The following is a 17,263-nucleotide window of genomic DNA, read 5'->3' on the forward strand; positions in this document are numbered from 1 at the left end:
TTAAAAAAGGAAGGAATAAACAATTGTATTGGATTCCTTTTTAAAACTCAAGCACCAAGGCTGGGAAAAGGATTAGTAGACATGCCATATTAAAGCACAGTGAATTTAGATCTGCTGTGTATATTATGGTGTGCAACTTGTGACAACTGTTGACTAAAATTTTTAGTCTTATGTAGGGATGGACGGTATTGCTTTTTTGAAGAACGGTACGGTATTAGAAAAAATACCTCGGTATCACTAAATACCTTTTATATTATACACTTTTTAAAAACCTGGGTAAGCTATGATTTACACTTATACCCACTTTGTGCTAGTAGTGAAAATGATCTTTTAAAGGAACAAATGAAATGACAAGTGTACCACAAAGTAAGGTTTGAATATCTCAAAAGGTAAATTATTGTGTCTGTCTTGTCCACAGCATAAATACATGGTTGTATGGGGCTTGACGTCATGTGTAGCTACCATTAAACCACCAAAAATTTAATTAATGCATTAAATTCGCTGTTTGGTATTTTTAGAAAGCCACAACGGTATCTGAAAAATACCTTCTGAACTACTAATACCTAAATACCTCCCAACCCTAGTCTTGTTCAGTGTTATGAACACACTTCACCTTTTGTATGTTCACAAGTTACACTAAATTTATGTGTAATCTTGCAGTATCACAGAGAATTGGTGCCGCACTCATCAGCTGAGCTAACCTTCGACTTGTTACCAATACTACCAGGATTGCAGGTGTGTGCATGTCTCTGTGTGGTGTGCAGTTCAATATGTTTAGTTTCCCAGTGTATGTATATTATTACCCTTGTGAGTATGTACTTGTTCTTATTTCAGGCCATCAGCATGCTCTGCTTTCAAGATATGCTAACAAACCAAAGATATCCTTTCCATAAACTGTGCCAAGTGTTTGTAAACAAATCATCCACATGATAATCCAATGTATTTATTATTTTTAAAATGTATTTCTAAAATCATACATATACAGGCATTATGCTGGTTTGTTTAATCCCCTGATAGAGATGTCATAAACTACTTCTTCTATTTTCTTCAAGTCATATTTCAGCGAGTCAAACTTTCTTCGCAGCGCATCGTTCTTGAGGTTGAGTAGTTGGAAGCCAGCACTCAGGCTTGATACAAATTCTGATATCTCAAGTGGACGGGTGTAGTTGCCAAGGGTGACACTGTTGACTGCCAATCGTGCCTTAAAAGGAAAGAAAATTTTTACATATACGAACATCCATTGTCACACGCACAGATACAGTGCAGATACACATACCAGTTCACTGGTCATTGTCAGAATTCCCATCAGGTAGTCTTCCAAGTCAAGATGGAACCCATCTTCTGGTCTTGCTGCAACTGAAAACAAGACCACAAGGTTCACAATGCAAACTAGATGTAACGGCTAAACACCTAATACTCAAAATATGATATCGTACAATATACAAATTTTAAGCTCCTCAATCCCTCAGTAATCTACACCAACCAAGTACTGAATCTGGGACCTTGTAGAGTAGTGTTGTATACAACTACTACAGCCTCAAACACAGGATGTAGCAAAAAAATGATTCATTGCTGGTACATGAGGCATGCTAGTATCATCACAAGGAGACAACATAGTGTTACGTTACATGTTCCACTAATAACTCACTGCCAAGCCTCTCTGACAGCTCTGCCCTGGAGAGCAGTTTCCCTGTCATCAGATAATTTGTCAGTGATGTGAGAAACACTAGTCTTTGTAACGTGTTCCTCCAGTGATCATGGAACCTGTATATATTAGAAACTGCATATTGTAACACTACAGTATGCACTACAGGGGAGTACGCAGATTTATGAAAGAGAGTTTCCACTACAGTTGGATGACTCAACCTAGCTGATGCCACTATCACGCGAAGATTGAGTTTTAAAACATAACCCATTCTATCGTGGATCCTTCATTTTTGGAAACCCAAATTTTATGTTCTTAAAAACCCTCTCCCTGAGTATGCCCTGTATTAGTTATATATTCCTTGTAGACATGTGATGTGTTACAGAGATGAGCATAGACGGTATATACCTGTCACAAGTAACATGTGTACACACACAACATACACACTTGTAGTAGGAGTTAGCTGGTATCAGTGACTCTAGCTCCTTCAACTGATCCTTTGCTGTTCCAAACTGAGTTGAGACATTGTGACAAATAGCTGATACTGTAAACAAGACAACTAAATACAGTCTAGTCTTGTACTTAAGACCAAGTGTGAGACTAGGAGCAGTCACTATGAATAACCCTGTAGAACTATCTACAACTGGGATTGAGATTTCGATTGAGAAGATGATATTGCCTGAAAAAGGGCCTTGATTACTTGACAATTTAGCACATATTTTTGTAAATTCATGTGCTAAATTTTCTTGTTTTCGAGCTAGCTTGATCACCATTTTTAAGACTGCTTGATCGCTTGATTCAGTACAAATTTAACCTTTGATCATGTGATTTGATTATGGTTCTACGGGACTACTGGTAGTGATTACCCCAGTAGCTAATTTTACAACTATCCCTAACCTGAGACAGGAAGGGGGGTACACATAGTGTTTGAAGTAGCTAGGCTGTATGATTGTCCAAACAGTTAAAATAAAGAGAGGGTTGTGTAACAAAGTGCCAGTAAACATTAAAGAGGGATTTCTGACTAACTAGGTGCTGCTGGCCTGGGGCTTACTCCTACCCAGGACGTCTGTGTGTTGTGTGTGTGCCAAGATTGAATCTGGAAGCAATTTTAGAGAAATGATTAAAAATTTAGTAAGAACTATGTTTAACGTATGTACGTACATGCACGCCTTGTCACAGTTTTTATTCATAGCTAGTAGACTGTAATAGTAAATTGTAAGAGTTAAAACATACAAAAGTATAATATAACTTTTGAGTTTATACTTAGTGGTGCAGCTGGCTATTTTGTCAAATATTTGCTAGCCCAATCATCATTTTACAACTAGCGTTTTGGCCACAACTAGCCTCCTTTTAGCCCGTTACATTATCAAGGACAAAAGGCCTGTTGCAGGGGCATTGCAAGTGAGAACTCCTTATAGGTTACAAAGTAAAGTGACGTATATATGCATGTAAATGAAACTGTGAAGACAGTGCCTAACTGGTAAAGTAGATAATAATAATAACACTACGCGCGAAATTTCATTTTCGCGCGCACATCACGTTTCCTTGCCTTCTGTGCTGCTGTACTGGTGAACGGCTTGCAGTACGGCATATATCTCCCTGCAGCTTTGCTCTAATTGTTTAACACGTGTCCTTATATCCTGTAATTCATCATAATGTTTTGCTGTATTCCCATAGCTCATACCTCTCTAGTCGTCTGTTCATCTGTCAGGTGTTTCTGAATTTCACTAAATAAAGCGACGGAGTTGTCCGTTTTAGCTAGCTTCGATTCCATGCAAACCACTGTGCGTATCGACCTGAGCGAGTGGAGAGGAAACCGTTGCTACCCAATTAACGCACACCACGTACAAGACATTAAATTTTGATAAATTAAAAACGCGGTATAAAAACACAAGCACAATGGAAAAACTATTACAATCAAACTAATAAACTATGTATAATATGGTAGAACATGATGTGGGTGCTATAGACCATCAAGTCTAAAAACATAAGGCCACAATTGATAACAATGATGTGAAAAGAGTCAAAAACACTCCGTTGTGTAGAGTGACAGCACCACCCCTTATTGGGCCTGCAAACAAGAGAAGTTTAATAAAGACATACACACATCACACACTCTACTTACATACGGACGTGCAATCATTAACTTCACTTTCCACCCAAGCTGACCATGGTCCACTTGTAATTGCAAGAGTATTGGGATCACCAGGTGGTGCCTCGATGTTGGCTCGCACACGAACCTCATAATTTGTCACGTCACTAAGGGAATCTATTACTATTGATAAATCATTCAGGTCAGTCGAACTCAATGTGATGACATGTTCTTGGCCAACTGTACGATACTGAATATCATATGAGACAATTTTGTCAGCAGTGGGAGCCATCCAAGTGACCCTGATAGCTTTATTACCATCAAGACGTTGCACTCCAACCATGGTAGGAACTGAGACACCTATGCACACACACATATTGATAAGATAAAGCCAACAGTCAGTATAGGTAGAAGAAGAGTATTGCTCTGAGTTACGAGAAACAAATGAAAATTTCAAACGTTCTGTAATCTACCTGTAAAGTAGTACTGTCATGGCCGATTTACTGGTTCAGTTTGGTAAAAGCCTCATACATTCATCAATGTGTGGTTGAATAAATTACAGTAATGGAACTACACATTACACAGAAAGGAAGCCTTTTAACTGCTACGTCATCATTTGACACAGGGCTAGATGGCATTATAGACACTACACTTAGTACACAGAACACACACAGAGCATATACAGCAGTACTTACCACCTCCAAATGTGATATCAGATTGTGAGGAGGATGTCAAGTTGTTTCCAGCTGAAACACTGCTAGCAACTACCACTACTGTAACAGTTGTTGCTGGATCAATCCCTGTGATTGTTGCAGGAGTTTCAGGGGTAGTGGGGCCTGCCATCTCCATAGCTCCTGGTGTGGATGGATCAAAAGTGGCGGGATCAGCTACGTCTGTTCCATAATATACCTACAGTAAAATAAATGTACACATTTCAATAAGAATAACAAACCATCAAGTTCTTTATAGTAAGAATGTAACAACTAAAGTAAATAATAGTGTACAACTGACTTCTGTGTTCTTCACACTGCCCAAAAAAGGTAGTGACAGTGTACTTGTGTCCTGACTAGCTAACCTTTGATATGAATGAATTTGCTGGATTATTATAACAACTTAAAATTATGATATATAAAATGTCAATAGTGAGAGGAATCAGATGTACCTATCAACTCTTGTCGATACAGAATACACAACTTACAGTGTATGTGACATCATTAATGCCTTGAACTTGGGGATCAATGAAGTAATACACATTGATGGCACTGTTTGATACTGCTTCAACTGTTATCACTAGTCTTCCTGTCAGTTGTCCCTCTGTAGTAGTGGGACAAATATCAGTAATAGTGGATGTGTCAACCATTATAATGTCATAATATTATGAACTTGATACATGCTTAAAGAATAATCAAATAATCGGTTGTTTTGTTCACAACTCTTTGAATAGTAAAATAATGCTATCCGTTTCAGCACTAACATACATACCCCCCCAAAAGTAATATGGGAAATTTTTTTACTACCCTACACACATAGCTCTTTGATATAATCACCACACATATTCAACATCTTCATGCAGCCTATCTGATACATATAGTTCTTGGAATTAATAGCTGAAAGGATTACACGATTCCGAACAAGGTTAACACGTTATGTTGCGGTGAAGAAGTATTACATGGCTTGCTGTATACAATGCCAATCCCAGTAACGTGGCAGTATATCACGTTACAGCCAAGTGATGGAATTTTAACAACAAGGCTTCAACTTACACACTAAGGGTACATATATCTTTTCGCTTGGAAAAGCAACAAAAGTCATGCCTCACTTCTCTGACAGCAACACAAAATCCAATTCACAAAAATTAAAGTTGAACCAACAAGGCATTTAACAAACACACACAACTTGATGGATAGAAACAGAAACAAGTGAACACATTAGCATCAGTAGAAATGATCAGATTTCCTCTACACATTTCTGGTATGCTTCACATACTTTTTAGCTGAGCAGTTTTAATGCTACCTCTATCATGGGTTCACCACTGTAGCTCATACACTTGTTATTTAATGATGTCAGATCTCTGGTGCCAGTAAACACAACACAGTGCTTGTTCTAACACTGGAATTTCCATTGTGACTAAAGTTAAGACAGAAGGGGAGCCTGTATTCCACGGAATATGGAATAGCGGAATAGCAGAATTACGGAATAAGCGAAAATCATTCTAAACTTATTGTTATTGTTTATAGCCTCTATAACATTTTAATATACATTCCTCACCTCGTGGAGAACACAATCACGATGGCACCGATCCTCGGAGGCGATCTTTAAACTGATAGGATATGTACAAAGATATTCACTCTAGAACAATCGTAAGCTAAACTACTGTTAAATACACTTCACTATACAAAAACTAGAAGTTCTTTGTGCTATACTTGCTCATACCAGCTGTCACACATGAGCAGCTAGCTAGCTAGCTAACTGGCCGAATAGTTTAGGACAAAACAATCCACCCCCTAGGTAGCTACCCTGCATGCATGGAATAATCTGACCTTTCTTATAACTCTGTTACCGTTTCCTAAAGTGTTTCAAATAAATTCGGAGAATAATTCTGCTTTCAGCTCCCAACATCAGAGCTCCAACCTCGGCTCTAACACTTCGTGCAGTTACTCGTGTGTGACAGCTGGTATGAGTAAGTATAGCACAAAGAACTTCTAGTTTTCTAGCAATTGTGTAGAGAAGTGTATTTGATGGTAGTTTAGCTTAGTTAGATTGTTCTAGAGTGAATATCTTTGTACATATCCTATTTAAAGATCGTCCTGAGGATCGGTGCTATCGTGATTGTGTTCTCTACGAGGTGAGGAATGTATATTAAAACGTTATAGAGGCTATAAACAATAACAAAAAGTTTAGAATGTGATTTTCGCTTATTCCGTAATTCTGCTATTCCATATTCCACGGAATACAGGCTCCCAGACAGAAGGAAGGATTATTTGCTAGCAAAAACTCCACTAGGTTCAGCAAGTATAAATTCTTCAACGAACAAGCCTTTTACTTAAGAATTCATTCCTGAGAATCTAAATTGTCACCAGACACCAGAAAAACTGGAAGAAAAGTGGTCTGATCTCTTGTTCATAAATATACCCTAAGGAACTTCCAGTGTTTATAACTCAATGGCCCTCATCCTCTGTTACCAAACAAAGGAACAGTGTCAAGGGACATGACTCTATTGACCAGTGGGAGAGATCCTGTTATAAATTGGACACCAAAGATTGATGATCACCTAGGACTTATTTGGCAACATGAGGTAATCATAGGGTGCAAATTCTTAACATGATCACCTGGAAGGCAAAAATATGTCAAGCCATACAGCCAGCATTATCTCAGACAGACACAATACTTGAGAAGCAATTGAGATACATCCTGAGGCCACTACATGAACAGCCAAATCCTTAGGAATAGAAACTGACACAGCCAGACACAATATTTGTAGGAGTATAATTAGCCATGACAATCATGAACGTATATGCCTACAAACACTAATTTTGTATTTATTAATGTTTTATAGTACACACACACACAAGCATGAGCTCAGGTACACACAGAGATACAAGATTGACAATACATATGGTGTACTAAAGGTCTGTAGGCTTGTGCCTACAGCCAAAATAAATCTAAAATTCTTTACACTCTACAAACATTCCTACAAACGCTACTCCGCAATGAGAACAGTACAGTATTAAACTAATGTATTACTAAGGACTTACCAACGCTGTATAATAACGCTGATATCACTAGTAAACAACGGACTACACCCATCACCTTCGATTCCATGTTGAGTGTGATAATGATCTCAAACAAAACGCGCCAACTAGAGTAACTAAATGCGATGGATTATTCCTCCCTTATAAACACGCAACCAACAGTGTCGAATATCTGCACTTCGAGATTGTTCCTGCTGACTTCAGTTTTGATCACGCGAGCATGATTTATAAGGCAGTCACATGAGGCACGTGAATGTTATTGGTGTGCTTCATTCGGGAAAATTCTTGTTTCGAGCGGTGTTAGAAAAGCCTTATGGAGTTAGCGGAAAATGACGCAGCAGCTCTAAACTTATTACTAAAGGTTTTGTAAAATATTAGAAATAATGTTTTAAATATTTGTACGCTGTTTTAGGCTTCTTCCAAGAGTGTAGTAGTTCACGTGTGTCGTGTGGCATTCTCCCATAGAAATGCAACAGGTTTAACAATTTACTATGTAATTTTTTGTCTAACTGTTGTATTTGTGTAGTCCCAGCTAGTGTTATTGCTAAGCTCTCATCAGAGTTAGGGATCAAACCTGTGGAAGCTAATAAGGTCAGAATGTGATGTTGTATGATTAGTGTACATTGTCTTTGTTGTTGTAGTTAATTGTGGCAGTTGTCAACTTAGTGAAATTAGTTTTATTCGAAAATCTCACCGATGCAGCCAGTATTTCGACAGTATTCCCTGGTAAAGTGTTGTGTTGTGTGTGTACATATGTACGTGTGTACATATGTAGTGCGTACATGCATTTACCTGTGTGTAACAATGTACTTAAGTACATACCCTGTACTGAATGGTGTATTGGCATAAATCCTAACCTTATTTCTAAAGCATGACACATTGTTTATTTTGCAGAGGATTTCCATAAAAACTTGAGGGGTTTATTGTCAGAAACACTTGCTAGTTTAGGGTAAGCTGTTAATGTTTTAAAATTACAGTTTATTTCAAGCTTAGCTGGTTATTCCCCGCAGATCTGAATGGAGAAGTCAAGCATTACTACAAGAAGGTAATCATAGTTGCTACTGATGTATGTGTGTGTGATGGGTTGTGTGTAGTTTCTTTACCTCGTTTGATCGACTTTGACTGGCGTGTTGATGTCAAGACGTCGTCTGATTCAGTAATGAGAATGGCTGTCCCAACTTGTTTGGTTCAAATGAAAGTGAGTTGACGTAAACTGTTGATGACAAATGTACAAAATGATGGAAATAACCAATGAAGTGTACAGTGTCGTGGTCAGCACAAGACTACTCTGAATGCTGCCAATTTTCATTGGCAATTTTCAGGCATGTGATTTTTGTACATTTGATTTCTGGACAACCAACCCCTAATTGACTGTTAGACTGTGTGGTGAGAAATTTGTCTGTCCTAACTTTCATCGCTTATGATAATTATGATGTCATCGATGTGTAGTTTTTGGGTTTTATATAGTGTGAAGTTAGTCAGCATTTGATTACATTTAGTGATTTGTTGCTGTACTTTCAAAATTGTTAATTTTATAATCATTGAATAAACTTTTTTAATACTTTGCTAGCATCGAGAAGTAAATTCATCACATGTTTGTTACCAAATCTAAAATCAAGTTAAATGATTACTCAGCACTTCTCAGAAGCAATTAATTAGGTATACAGCAATATTGAAAGCTTGTATATACTACAGGGAATACAGAAACTTGACACTGAAAACATTTGAATGTAGACAAAAAAAAGGTAGCCACTTAATCCCGAGACTCAGTATGTGTATGTTCCTGTTACCATAAATAACTTTGATGGTGCTGCACACATTGAAGCACCTGTAGCTTTTAAGACTAACTACTATGGGATAGACTGTACAGAGGAGGTAGGTGTGTAATTGCATCCATGAGTTATTGAGGATTCAGCTCAATGTGAACATACTATAGTGAATTCCAGTGTTTGCTGGTTTTGTATGAGACTCACGTGAAATCCCAAATAATAATAATAATGGAATTAAAGTAAGCGTGGCATGCGCGCATATCCTACCTCCTCTGCTGTACAAATATATACACTGACTATTTGAGTAGTATACAGTGCAGTGTGACCAGAGAAAAAATACCTATATATGTGACATGACTTATATTCACACCCATTACTGTGTGTTTAGGTACAGGATCAAGCTACAAGCACAAATCACATGCCAGGATCAACCAGTGTAAATGTTGAACTAACAAAACAAACTCTGGATACCATGTTGGATGGACTGGGGAAGATACGTGACCAACTTTCTTCAGTTGCCAAGGCGACTACATAGCAACAACTATTTATTACACAATTTCATTTTCTCTATGTGTGGAAGTAAAATAGGTTTGTGTTTTAGTATAATTATTATTTTTAAAAATTGTTATTAATATAATAATTCATTCTGTTCAGTTATTCAAGATAGATGGCATAGGCTGTACCAACAGCAAACAATGTTGAGTTGCAGTATTCGCCAGTTGCAAAGCTATCAAACCTTGTGTTCCAAATGCATCGGCTACCAATCCTGATTCCTTGCTTTAGTCGCTGTCCAATTTGAACAATGCAGATAATTTTGTACCTGGGCAGTTTCATAGCTTTAATCCTCTCCTTCATCAGTTCACTCAGTTCTACTGCCAATGCACTGCAAGTATCTGGCGAGTATTCCACCTCGTTTAGCTTTTCTTGAAAAGTTTCTTCAATTATTTCTCTCGCCTTCCCTGGCAGAAATTTCTTTTTTGGCGCCATTTGGTAACTGTTCTCGTATCTAGCAACACTGTCCGCAGCGCTACGACTCCTGTCCCCCTGAGCTGAACTGTGCGTCGGTGTTAAAACAGCTAGCAATAAATCCTGGTCGCCCTTATCACAGAATTGATCGAATTGTTCTTCAGTAATTCGTGGAGGCTCTTTAGCACCGCTAGTGTGGGCTGATACTTGTCGGGAATCGACCGCAGTCTCATTATTCTCCATAACTGGTAACGAGAGAATATTTCACACCTTGTTTATTCTACAAATGTGTTAAACCCTAACAACCAAGGTGCTAATAGCACCGCCTGTCTTGTACGAGGTGCCATCTTAACCCCCAATTATTTACACCACCCACTCTTCAATTTAATATTCAATCACCACCTAGTAAATCATACCAAGAGATGTTACAAACTCTTGATTGTACAAATATACTTTATAATAATGTATTTGTGTATATCATGGTATGTATGCAACTGGTATTGTAGAAATTGCATATTATATTAGGTTACTAGCCACAGTATTGGCTGTTGTTAATTGTCATCATCATCTTGTGATAAGAGAAAATTTGCAGCAAGTTCCTCGTTTTTATCACATGCAAAGTATGCCTGTATGACTAGCTCTTCAGGATAACCCAGCTGCTTTAGCTAAAAAAACAGATGTCACATTAAAATTGAAAAATAAATTGAGTTGTTTTGTACCCTTTCAATTGCTTCTTTCTCCTGTTCTGTAACTTGTATGTGTATGGCACCAGGAGGGCCACCTTGTCCTGGTCCTCTCGGGCTGCCGCGAGGAGGCATCATCATACCTGGAGGCATGCCAGGAAGAAGACCACCCATGCCACCACCTCCTTGCTGTGGTTGGCCTTGTTGTTGCTGCATTGCATGTTCAGGATTGTTTAGTAGCTGCAGAAATGCCTCTTGGTTCTGACTGATTACCTGTTTGGAATAAAATATTATTACATACCAACAGATATAACTAACTACCTGTAGTAGTTCTGGATTGCTCTGGCCTATTTGTTGTAGTATCGGTTGTAGCAGTGCAGGGTTGTTCTGTAGGACCTGACGAAGCTGGACAAACTGTGGCTGTCTTGCCAAGTAAGCCATTTGAGATTCTGTGGTGACAATGTAACAGTTACAATCAGACACAGAAAAGAATAGTTAGGCTATGCTGCGTGCATGCGACATGCACACACATAAGCACATGTGCATGCATGCATGCAGGCTACTCATGTGCACACACACCTCCAGGTCGCATATCCTCAAAAGACGGAGCACCACCTTGGCCACTTCCAGGAGGGAACATACCCAGAGGAATCTGTGGCTGCTGCTGTTGCTGTGGTGGTTGTTGCTGTGGTTGTTGCTGTGGTTGTTGACCTCCAGCTGGAGCAGGTCTTGGTTGTTGTTGCTGCCCAGCTGGTGCAGGGGGAGCCCCTTGTTCCTCTGGCTGTTGATATATTCCTTCTGGTATACCCTGTGTGTAACATACTGTAGTGATAACAGTGCTGGTGCTACAAAGGTGATACTACGGTAGCACAAGCGTGTATAGGCAGTATTAGTTGGATACAATAACTCCCAAACAAGTCATCATAGTGACAGAAGCTGGTGTACTAAAACAAGGGAGATCATCGATCCTTGAAATTGGCTAAAGTAGGGGTTAAATTTGCATCACAGGTGATGTCTACAATGGACTTTATCCACAATGATATGCAAATATGCCACAATATTTGGGACACTATAATGTGCAGGCATGGAGAAATGTTTTGATTCCAGTTGTGAAGGGAGATATCGATCCATTAGGGACAAGACTTAAACATGGAACGGATGGGGAAAATGGGCTTGCAAATGACGAACTCACAAACGACTGCTTGTACAAGCCTAAAACAGTATAGTTTACTGTATAGCATCTCAAGAACAATACTAAGTACAACAAACATCTTTCAGAAGCCTTTGAATGTGATTATGAAGCCGATATCAAGCCCTGCACCCATAAAACTAGTCTTTAATGTGAGTAATAAGCAAACTTGTCACTATTAGTGCTGTAAACAAGTTAAAATCATCCATATACAATATAAACAACATGACAAAAATTCTACACTAGCAGCCAGCCTTTGCCAGATGATGAACTACAGCATGGTATGACCTCGAAGTGTGCTCATCACTACCCTGAAGCAGCCATGAAAATAATTGCAGCAATTAACCTGAACACAAATCTGCATCTCTTCAACACCTCTTGAAGGTGGTATATATATTGGCTTGTAATGTGAAAAGTATGCTTTTAATTGAACACAAAAAGAAAGAAATTCAAGACCAGTTGTTAAGCACAGTGCTTAACAAGCCTTTGAGATGGTGTTCAGAGGTTTATTCACTGTCATTGTAGCATTTGATATTGTTTTCAAGTGGCTAATTGTGCTAAGTAGAAATTTTTTAAAACAAGGTTCTTCCAGCCTATTTTGCATTTTAGCCATCTCTGACCATTAGCCACTAGGGAGGGGTAAAAAACCACTAGAAACATTATCTTAAACACTTCCCCAAAATTCATTTGTTATTGTCTTGTAACCATAGCTGTTGCTTACACACTATTCACACTATTGGAGGTTTTTGAACCGAGTCAACTCTAGTTCACTATGTTTTATTTGTGTGTGAAGTGACCTGCTAATTAAGCCAGGAGCATTACAAATATATTGACGGTACACAAAGGTATTGAAGTGAATATAGCATGCTTACTGACAACACACACACACTCACAGTCATGAGATATTCAGCTGCACGGCTGGGATTGTTGAAGCTGGCGTTCATGGCACGTACCACCTCATCACGATCATATCCCAGTTCCATTAGGCTAGTAAGTGCTTGCTCATATGCCTCACCCAATACTACAAGCATAAATTTTTTTTTTAAAAATCGATATCAATTGCAGTGTAGGATTATATCAAATATTTTAAAGGGATACCATCACATGTACATGTAAACTGACAACATTTAGCTGGTGGATACAAGCAGGAGTCTAAATTTCTGCACAATGCTATTTAAGTATTATTATAGAACTTTGCGTGGGCGAGATCAAAGGGAAAAGTGTACTTTATATCTCATAAAGTACACTCTCAGCCGGCCAACCGCTTCATCGACCACAAAGAGTGCTTTATTGCACTGCAAAGAGTGCTTTATTCATTCAATAAAGCACTCTTTGCGGTGCAATAAAGCACTCTTTGTGGGCAATAAAGCACAGTTGCCCACGTGCCTTAGTGTAGGCTAATAGCCTACGGGGCTCGCGCCAGTACGACTAATCACCCAAGCCGGTAAGGGCTGATAGCCTCGCCGCGCTGAGTGATCAATCACCCCAGCCAATACGAGTTCCACCACTGGATTACTTTTATAGACATACCTAAATGCTTCGATGATGGGTGGGAGAAGGTAACGTTGCTGTTACGTTTGTTAATGTAAACGGACAAGTCCTGGAGATATCACGGAAATACTTCACCATGTGATTCACAATAGAATCGATTGTGGGTTGCGAGCAAAACCTGCCAAAGGACGCGATGAACGTCTACTATGCCAAACTATGGTGAAATACACGTGAGTTACTTTGTTAAACTAGTTTGTGTGCGTTCAGGCTGCTAATAGTTCGTGCAACGCTTGTTAATTACGAGTCCTAGTGTATGGTGAAGCTACACGACTAGAAAGTTCCATAAATCATTTAAAGCATAGCCTTGCTCGTGCTATATGAAAAATAAAGTACTCGGCCGCGCGCCTCGTACTTTATTTTTCATATAGCACTCGCGGCTATACTTTAACATATACATACAGGACGCCCTCTCAAACGATTAACTGGCTCATCACAATGCCCCAAAAAGAGAATTCAATTCAACATATGACCACAAATGATAAGTGCATTTTACAAACTGTTTAGACATGTGCACTGTTACACTCTTTTGTTACTGGATCTCCAATTGAACACACATTCCATTTAATGCACATCACACTGGTATTGCTTATTTTTGCAAGACACTTACAAGCATGCACACAGTACAAACACAAACATACAATAGTGCATGCATGCACAGTACACACACACACACACACACACAAACAAACACCTAGTGTAGATGCAGCAGTCTCCACAGTGGGGGTACCAGCTTCTGATGTTGCTGAAGGAGTTGTTGATGTGTCACTACTGGTAACTGGTAGAGGACCTGAATCTGTTGTGACCGTACCAGTAGGTGGTTGACTGTACATGGAGAATAAGAAATGTGGTACAATAGCAACTGCTTCAAAATTGATGCAGTCTATTAATTCACACACCTAATCTAGTGGATCACTTATGGGTTGAAATATTTTGGCCTTTGCAAGCAGGTCACTGCTTTAAACAACAGGCAAATCACTTTTAAAATTAAACTGGCATTTTCATGCTGGTGGCCAATAAAACACGCTCTGATTTTATACTACCAGGCTATCAACTAAAATGTCAATACAATCTGTTTCTAGCCATAGAACAAACAGCTATATGTAGGATTAGTTTGGCTATTGACAAATGTGATTAAGCATGTTTGTTTTTTTCCATAAATAAAATCATACTGTGTTTCATAACTGTACTTTTTAAATTATTTTTATTTTTTTATCTTCCATATTTCATTTCCCTGGCTCGTTGGTTCAACTCTGTGCAGAATGCAGTTGGGGAAAGACCTTGCAGAGTACTCCACTGAGGGGCTTCTTCCTCTGCAGCTTTAAATGTTGGAATGACATTCTGATGACCCTCCCACATCAAGTAAAATATGACTACTACTGCACACACCATGGAAAACTCACAGTAAGAGTTACTAAATCTTTCCTGGTTGCCTATTATATATACCTGGCACCAAGGAATTAATGATCATTTATAAATAATTACATAAAGAGCACAATAAGACCTTCAACACCTTGTATTAAAATCATATAATATATTCATACTATATCTCAAATACATTAAGCGCATTAAAGATTGGAGCATCTCTTCAAAGTAAATGATAAATTTTTAAATGATGCACTACCATGAAAGTATGAAGCTGTCATTACACAATTAATGGTTCACCTTAGTGCAGGACTCTGAGTTTCCTGTGTGGGTGTGGCTACTGTTGTTGTCGTTGGTGGCTGCTGGGGGGCACTAGTTGGAGCTGTTGTTGTTGTTGTTGATGACGATGATGCCTATGCAGTAAAAGACAATAATATTTTTCAACGATACTACTGCAAGACTAGAAATATAAGAGAATTTTTAAAAAAATCTTTGCAAAATAATATATGTGACCCAGTCTGACAAAACCGGGCTTGTCGCCTATTTAAAAGTATCGAGAAATGCCGGTTTTAAGTATTTAGTGTGTTGTAGCTCGCCAATGGTTGAAGCTATGTGTACCAAATTTTCACACGTTTTACACCAATTCCTTATCTTCCAGAGCATCCACTGTACAAGTACCTAACAACTAAGTTTCCCGCCATTTTAGATAGTTTTTAAATCGAAGTTGACTGTATCAGGCGAGCTGCAAATTGGGTGGGAGGCAGGAGGCCTGGAAGGCAGGCAAGATGGTGTTCAAAAATTGAAAAGGAAGGCCAAGGGATGAATTAGGCCAAGTTTTGAGCCATTGAAGTCTCAAAACTGGCTAAAATGAAAGGAAATTTACAGCAGAGGTACTTATTCAACACCACAGAGCTGTACAGCCACATACAGTCATTCCCAGGCTGACCAGAACTCCATTAAGGCCCCACACCACACGTACGGATCGCCACTGGGCTCGGGAAAAGCAGCCAGCAAAACCAGACCACTCAAGTCTAGCTGATTTTAAGTGTGGAATTAGATAGTTTATTCATGTAGCTGTGTGTCCTGGGTGAAAAATCGAATCTGCTGACATGGGCGATAAGACCGGTTTTCTCAGACTGGGTCACATATTCAGAAAGATAAGCAATTAGCCTGATACTTTGGCAAAATTTCATTTCTATTAAATTTCTATCCTTTGATATTTAGTTTCTCCTTGGAGGGAACTGCCATTTGACAGACCAAAATGGTTACACAAACATGTGACTAGGTGACATACAGCTACATGGCTGTGCCATGCACAGGATGGTGAGGACTGCACTATATATCTACACAACTCTTACCCCAGACTGTGGAGACTTTGCCGGAGTCTTAGCCTACACAATTGACACACATACAGTGAAACACTTCCTGCACTCAAACAGCATCAGCAATATATAGCTAACAAGATCATAATGATCCCATTAATAGTGAGTGAGTACACAACAGAAAATGTGTAGGCACCATCATACCCTATACAACCAGCGTCTTTTGTTCTTTAAGGAAAGTGCCACTGTATATATATATACCTATAATCAGCTGATTTGGGTTGCCATATACCCTTGTCAATTGCATAGTAATGTTTAGCATAATAATGTTATAGACACAGTCAGGCTACCCCCCTCACCACTACCACACACAGTACAAAGTGAGCCTCACCTTGCTGACCATCACTACTACAAAATTTGACTCCGATATGTTGTACTCCTTCAGTGTGGTAGCATCATTTAAGATCTTCCCTGGAACACCAAACAACAACTCAAGACCTCATAACATACACCAACTTAACATCACAACTACTGGCCATGGACACATTGATAATACAGCACCAAAATGATAGGAACATACCAGCATAAATCAATTTCTGCCCTGCTACTGGGTACGCCTCACCCTGTTCTTTTTCTACTCTCTCCTTCAATGCTAACACCTTAACAAGTACAGCTACTATAACAGTCACCATTATACCGTTATGCTTACTGTTTCTCCATCATCTATCTCGACCTTGAACGCCTTTTGTTGTAAAGTTTTTAACGTGATTATCATCTTGACTTACTAACGATTACTAGTAATACAATCAAGTACACTCCACTACTATACAATTACTGGGAAATTATTATTGGAAGAAAAAATTGCTGACACGCGGATGAGACAGCGCTGGATCGATCACGTGAGTCACATGTGCTGTAGACCACGCCTTCTA

The 17,263-nt window shown here is 38.9% G+C and overlaps 5 protein-coding genes and 1 pseudogene across 6 annotated transcripts in view; 2 read left to right on the forward strand and 4 right to left on the reverse strand.

Moving 5' to 3' along the window:
- Nucleotides 1-1,045, forward strand: part of LOC136255618 (trafficking protein particle complex subunit 13-like) — a 6,021-nt gene extending 4,976 nt beyond the window's left edge. Inside the window, exons 13-14 of the mRNA XM_066048424.1 lie at nucleotides 661-735; nucleotides 835-1,045. Of these exons, the coding sequence (XP_065904496.1) occupies nucleotides 661-735; nucleotides 835-930 (171 nt within the window). The 3' untranslated portion in view covers nucleotides 931-1,045. The remainder of the gene's footprint in view (nucleotides 1-660; nucleotides 736-834) is intronic.
- On the reverse strand, nucleotides 931-3,464 carry LOC136255628 (translin-like). 2 transcript variants are annotated; one of them, XM_066048442.1, is made up of 6 exons: nucleotides 3,330-3,464; nucleotides 3,195-3,285; nucleotides 2,093-2,189; nucleotides 1,649-1,764; nucleotides 1,277-1,356; nucleotides 931-1,201 (listed from the first exon to the last, which is right to left on the reverse strand). In XM_066048442.1, exons 1-6 carry the CDS (start codon nucleotides 3,417-3,419, stop codon nucleotides 989-991), a joined length of 687 nt encoding a protein of 228 aa, XP_065904514.1. In that variant the 5' UTR covers nucleotides 3,420-3,464; the 3' UTR covers nucleotides 931-988. The 2 variants fall into 2 exon arrangements, with proteins under 2 accessions (XP_065904514.1, XP_065904513.1); XM_066048441.1 differs by lacking the exons at nucleotides 3,195-3,285; nucleotides 3,330-3,464 and having other exon boundaries at nucleotides 2,093-3,172.
- A 26-nt stretch (nucleotides 3,465-3,490) lies between these two features.
- Nucleotides 3,491-7,758, reverse strand: LOC136255626 (uncharacterized). The gene is made up of 6 exons (XM_066048438.1): nucleotides 7,650-7,758; nucleotides 7,493-7,605; nucleotides 4,936-5,051; nucleotides 4,433-4,646; nucleotides 3,771-4,097; nucleotides 3,491-3,716 (listed from the first exon to the last, which is right to left on the reverse strand). Exons 2-6 carry the CDS (start codon nucleotides 7,557-7,559, stop codon nucleotides 3,625-3,627), a joined length of 816 nt encoding a protein of 271 aa, XP_065904510.1. The 5' UTR covers nucleotides 7,560-7,605; nucleotides 7,650-7,758; the 3' UTR covers nucleotides 3,491-3,624.
- On the forward strand, nucleotides 7,709-9,902 carry LOC136255630 (COMM domain-containing protein 9-like). Its single transcript, XM_066048446.1, has 8 exons — nucleotides 7,709-7,850; nucleotides 7,902-7,965; nucleotides 8,016-8,080; nucleotides 8,131-8,215; nucleotides 8,384-8,438; nucleotides 8,500-8,534; nucleotides 8,584-8,687; nucleotides 9,647-9,902. Exons 1-8 carry the CDS (start codon nucleotides 7,803-7,805, stop codon nucleotides 9,791-9,793), a joined length of 603 nt encoding a protein of 200 aa, XP_065904518.1. The 5' UTR covers nucleotides 7,709-7,802; the 3' UTR covers nucleotides 9,794-9,902.
- Nucleotides 9,903-9,912: 10 nt separating this feature from the next.
- LOC136254969 (dynein light chain Tctex-type 5 pseudogene) lies at nucleotides 9,913-10,467 on the reverse strand (annotated as a pseudogene).
- Nucleotides 10,468-10,607: 140 nt separating this feature from the next.
- On the reverse strand, nucleotides 10,608-17,257 carry LOC136255613 (UV excision repair protein RAD23 homolog A-like). The gene is made up of 11 exons (XM_066048418.1): nucleotides 17,041-17,257; nucleotides 16,912-16,990; nucleotides 16,723-16,802; nucleotides 16,368-16,400; nucleotides 15,310-15,422; nucleotides 14,339-14,469; nucleotides 12,990-13,117; nucleotides 11,487-11,715; nucleotides 11,229-11,356; nucleotides 10,944-11,180; nucleotides 10,608-10,889 (listed from the first exon to the last, which is right to left on the reverse strand). Exons 1-11 carry the CDS (start codon nucleotides 17,104-17,106, stop codon nucleotides 10,776-10,778), a joined length of 1,338 nt encoding a protein of 445 aa, XP_065904490.1. The 5' UTR covers nucleotides 17,107-17,257; the 3' UTR covers nucleotides 10,608-10,775.
- Nucleotides 17,258-17,263: the final 6 nt, after the last annotated feature.

This window comes from Dysidea avara, chromosome 5 (genome assembly GCF_963678975.1).
Source record: "Dysidea avara chromosome 5, odDysAvar1.4, whole genome shotgun sequence".
NCBI lineage: Eukaryota > Metazoa > Porifera > Demospongiae > Dictyoceratida > Dysideidae > Dysidea > Dysidea avara.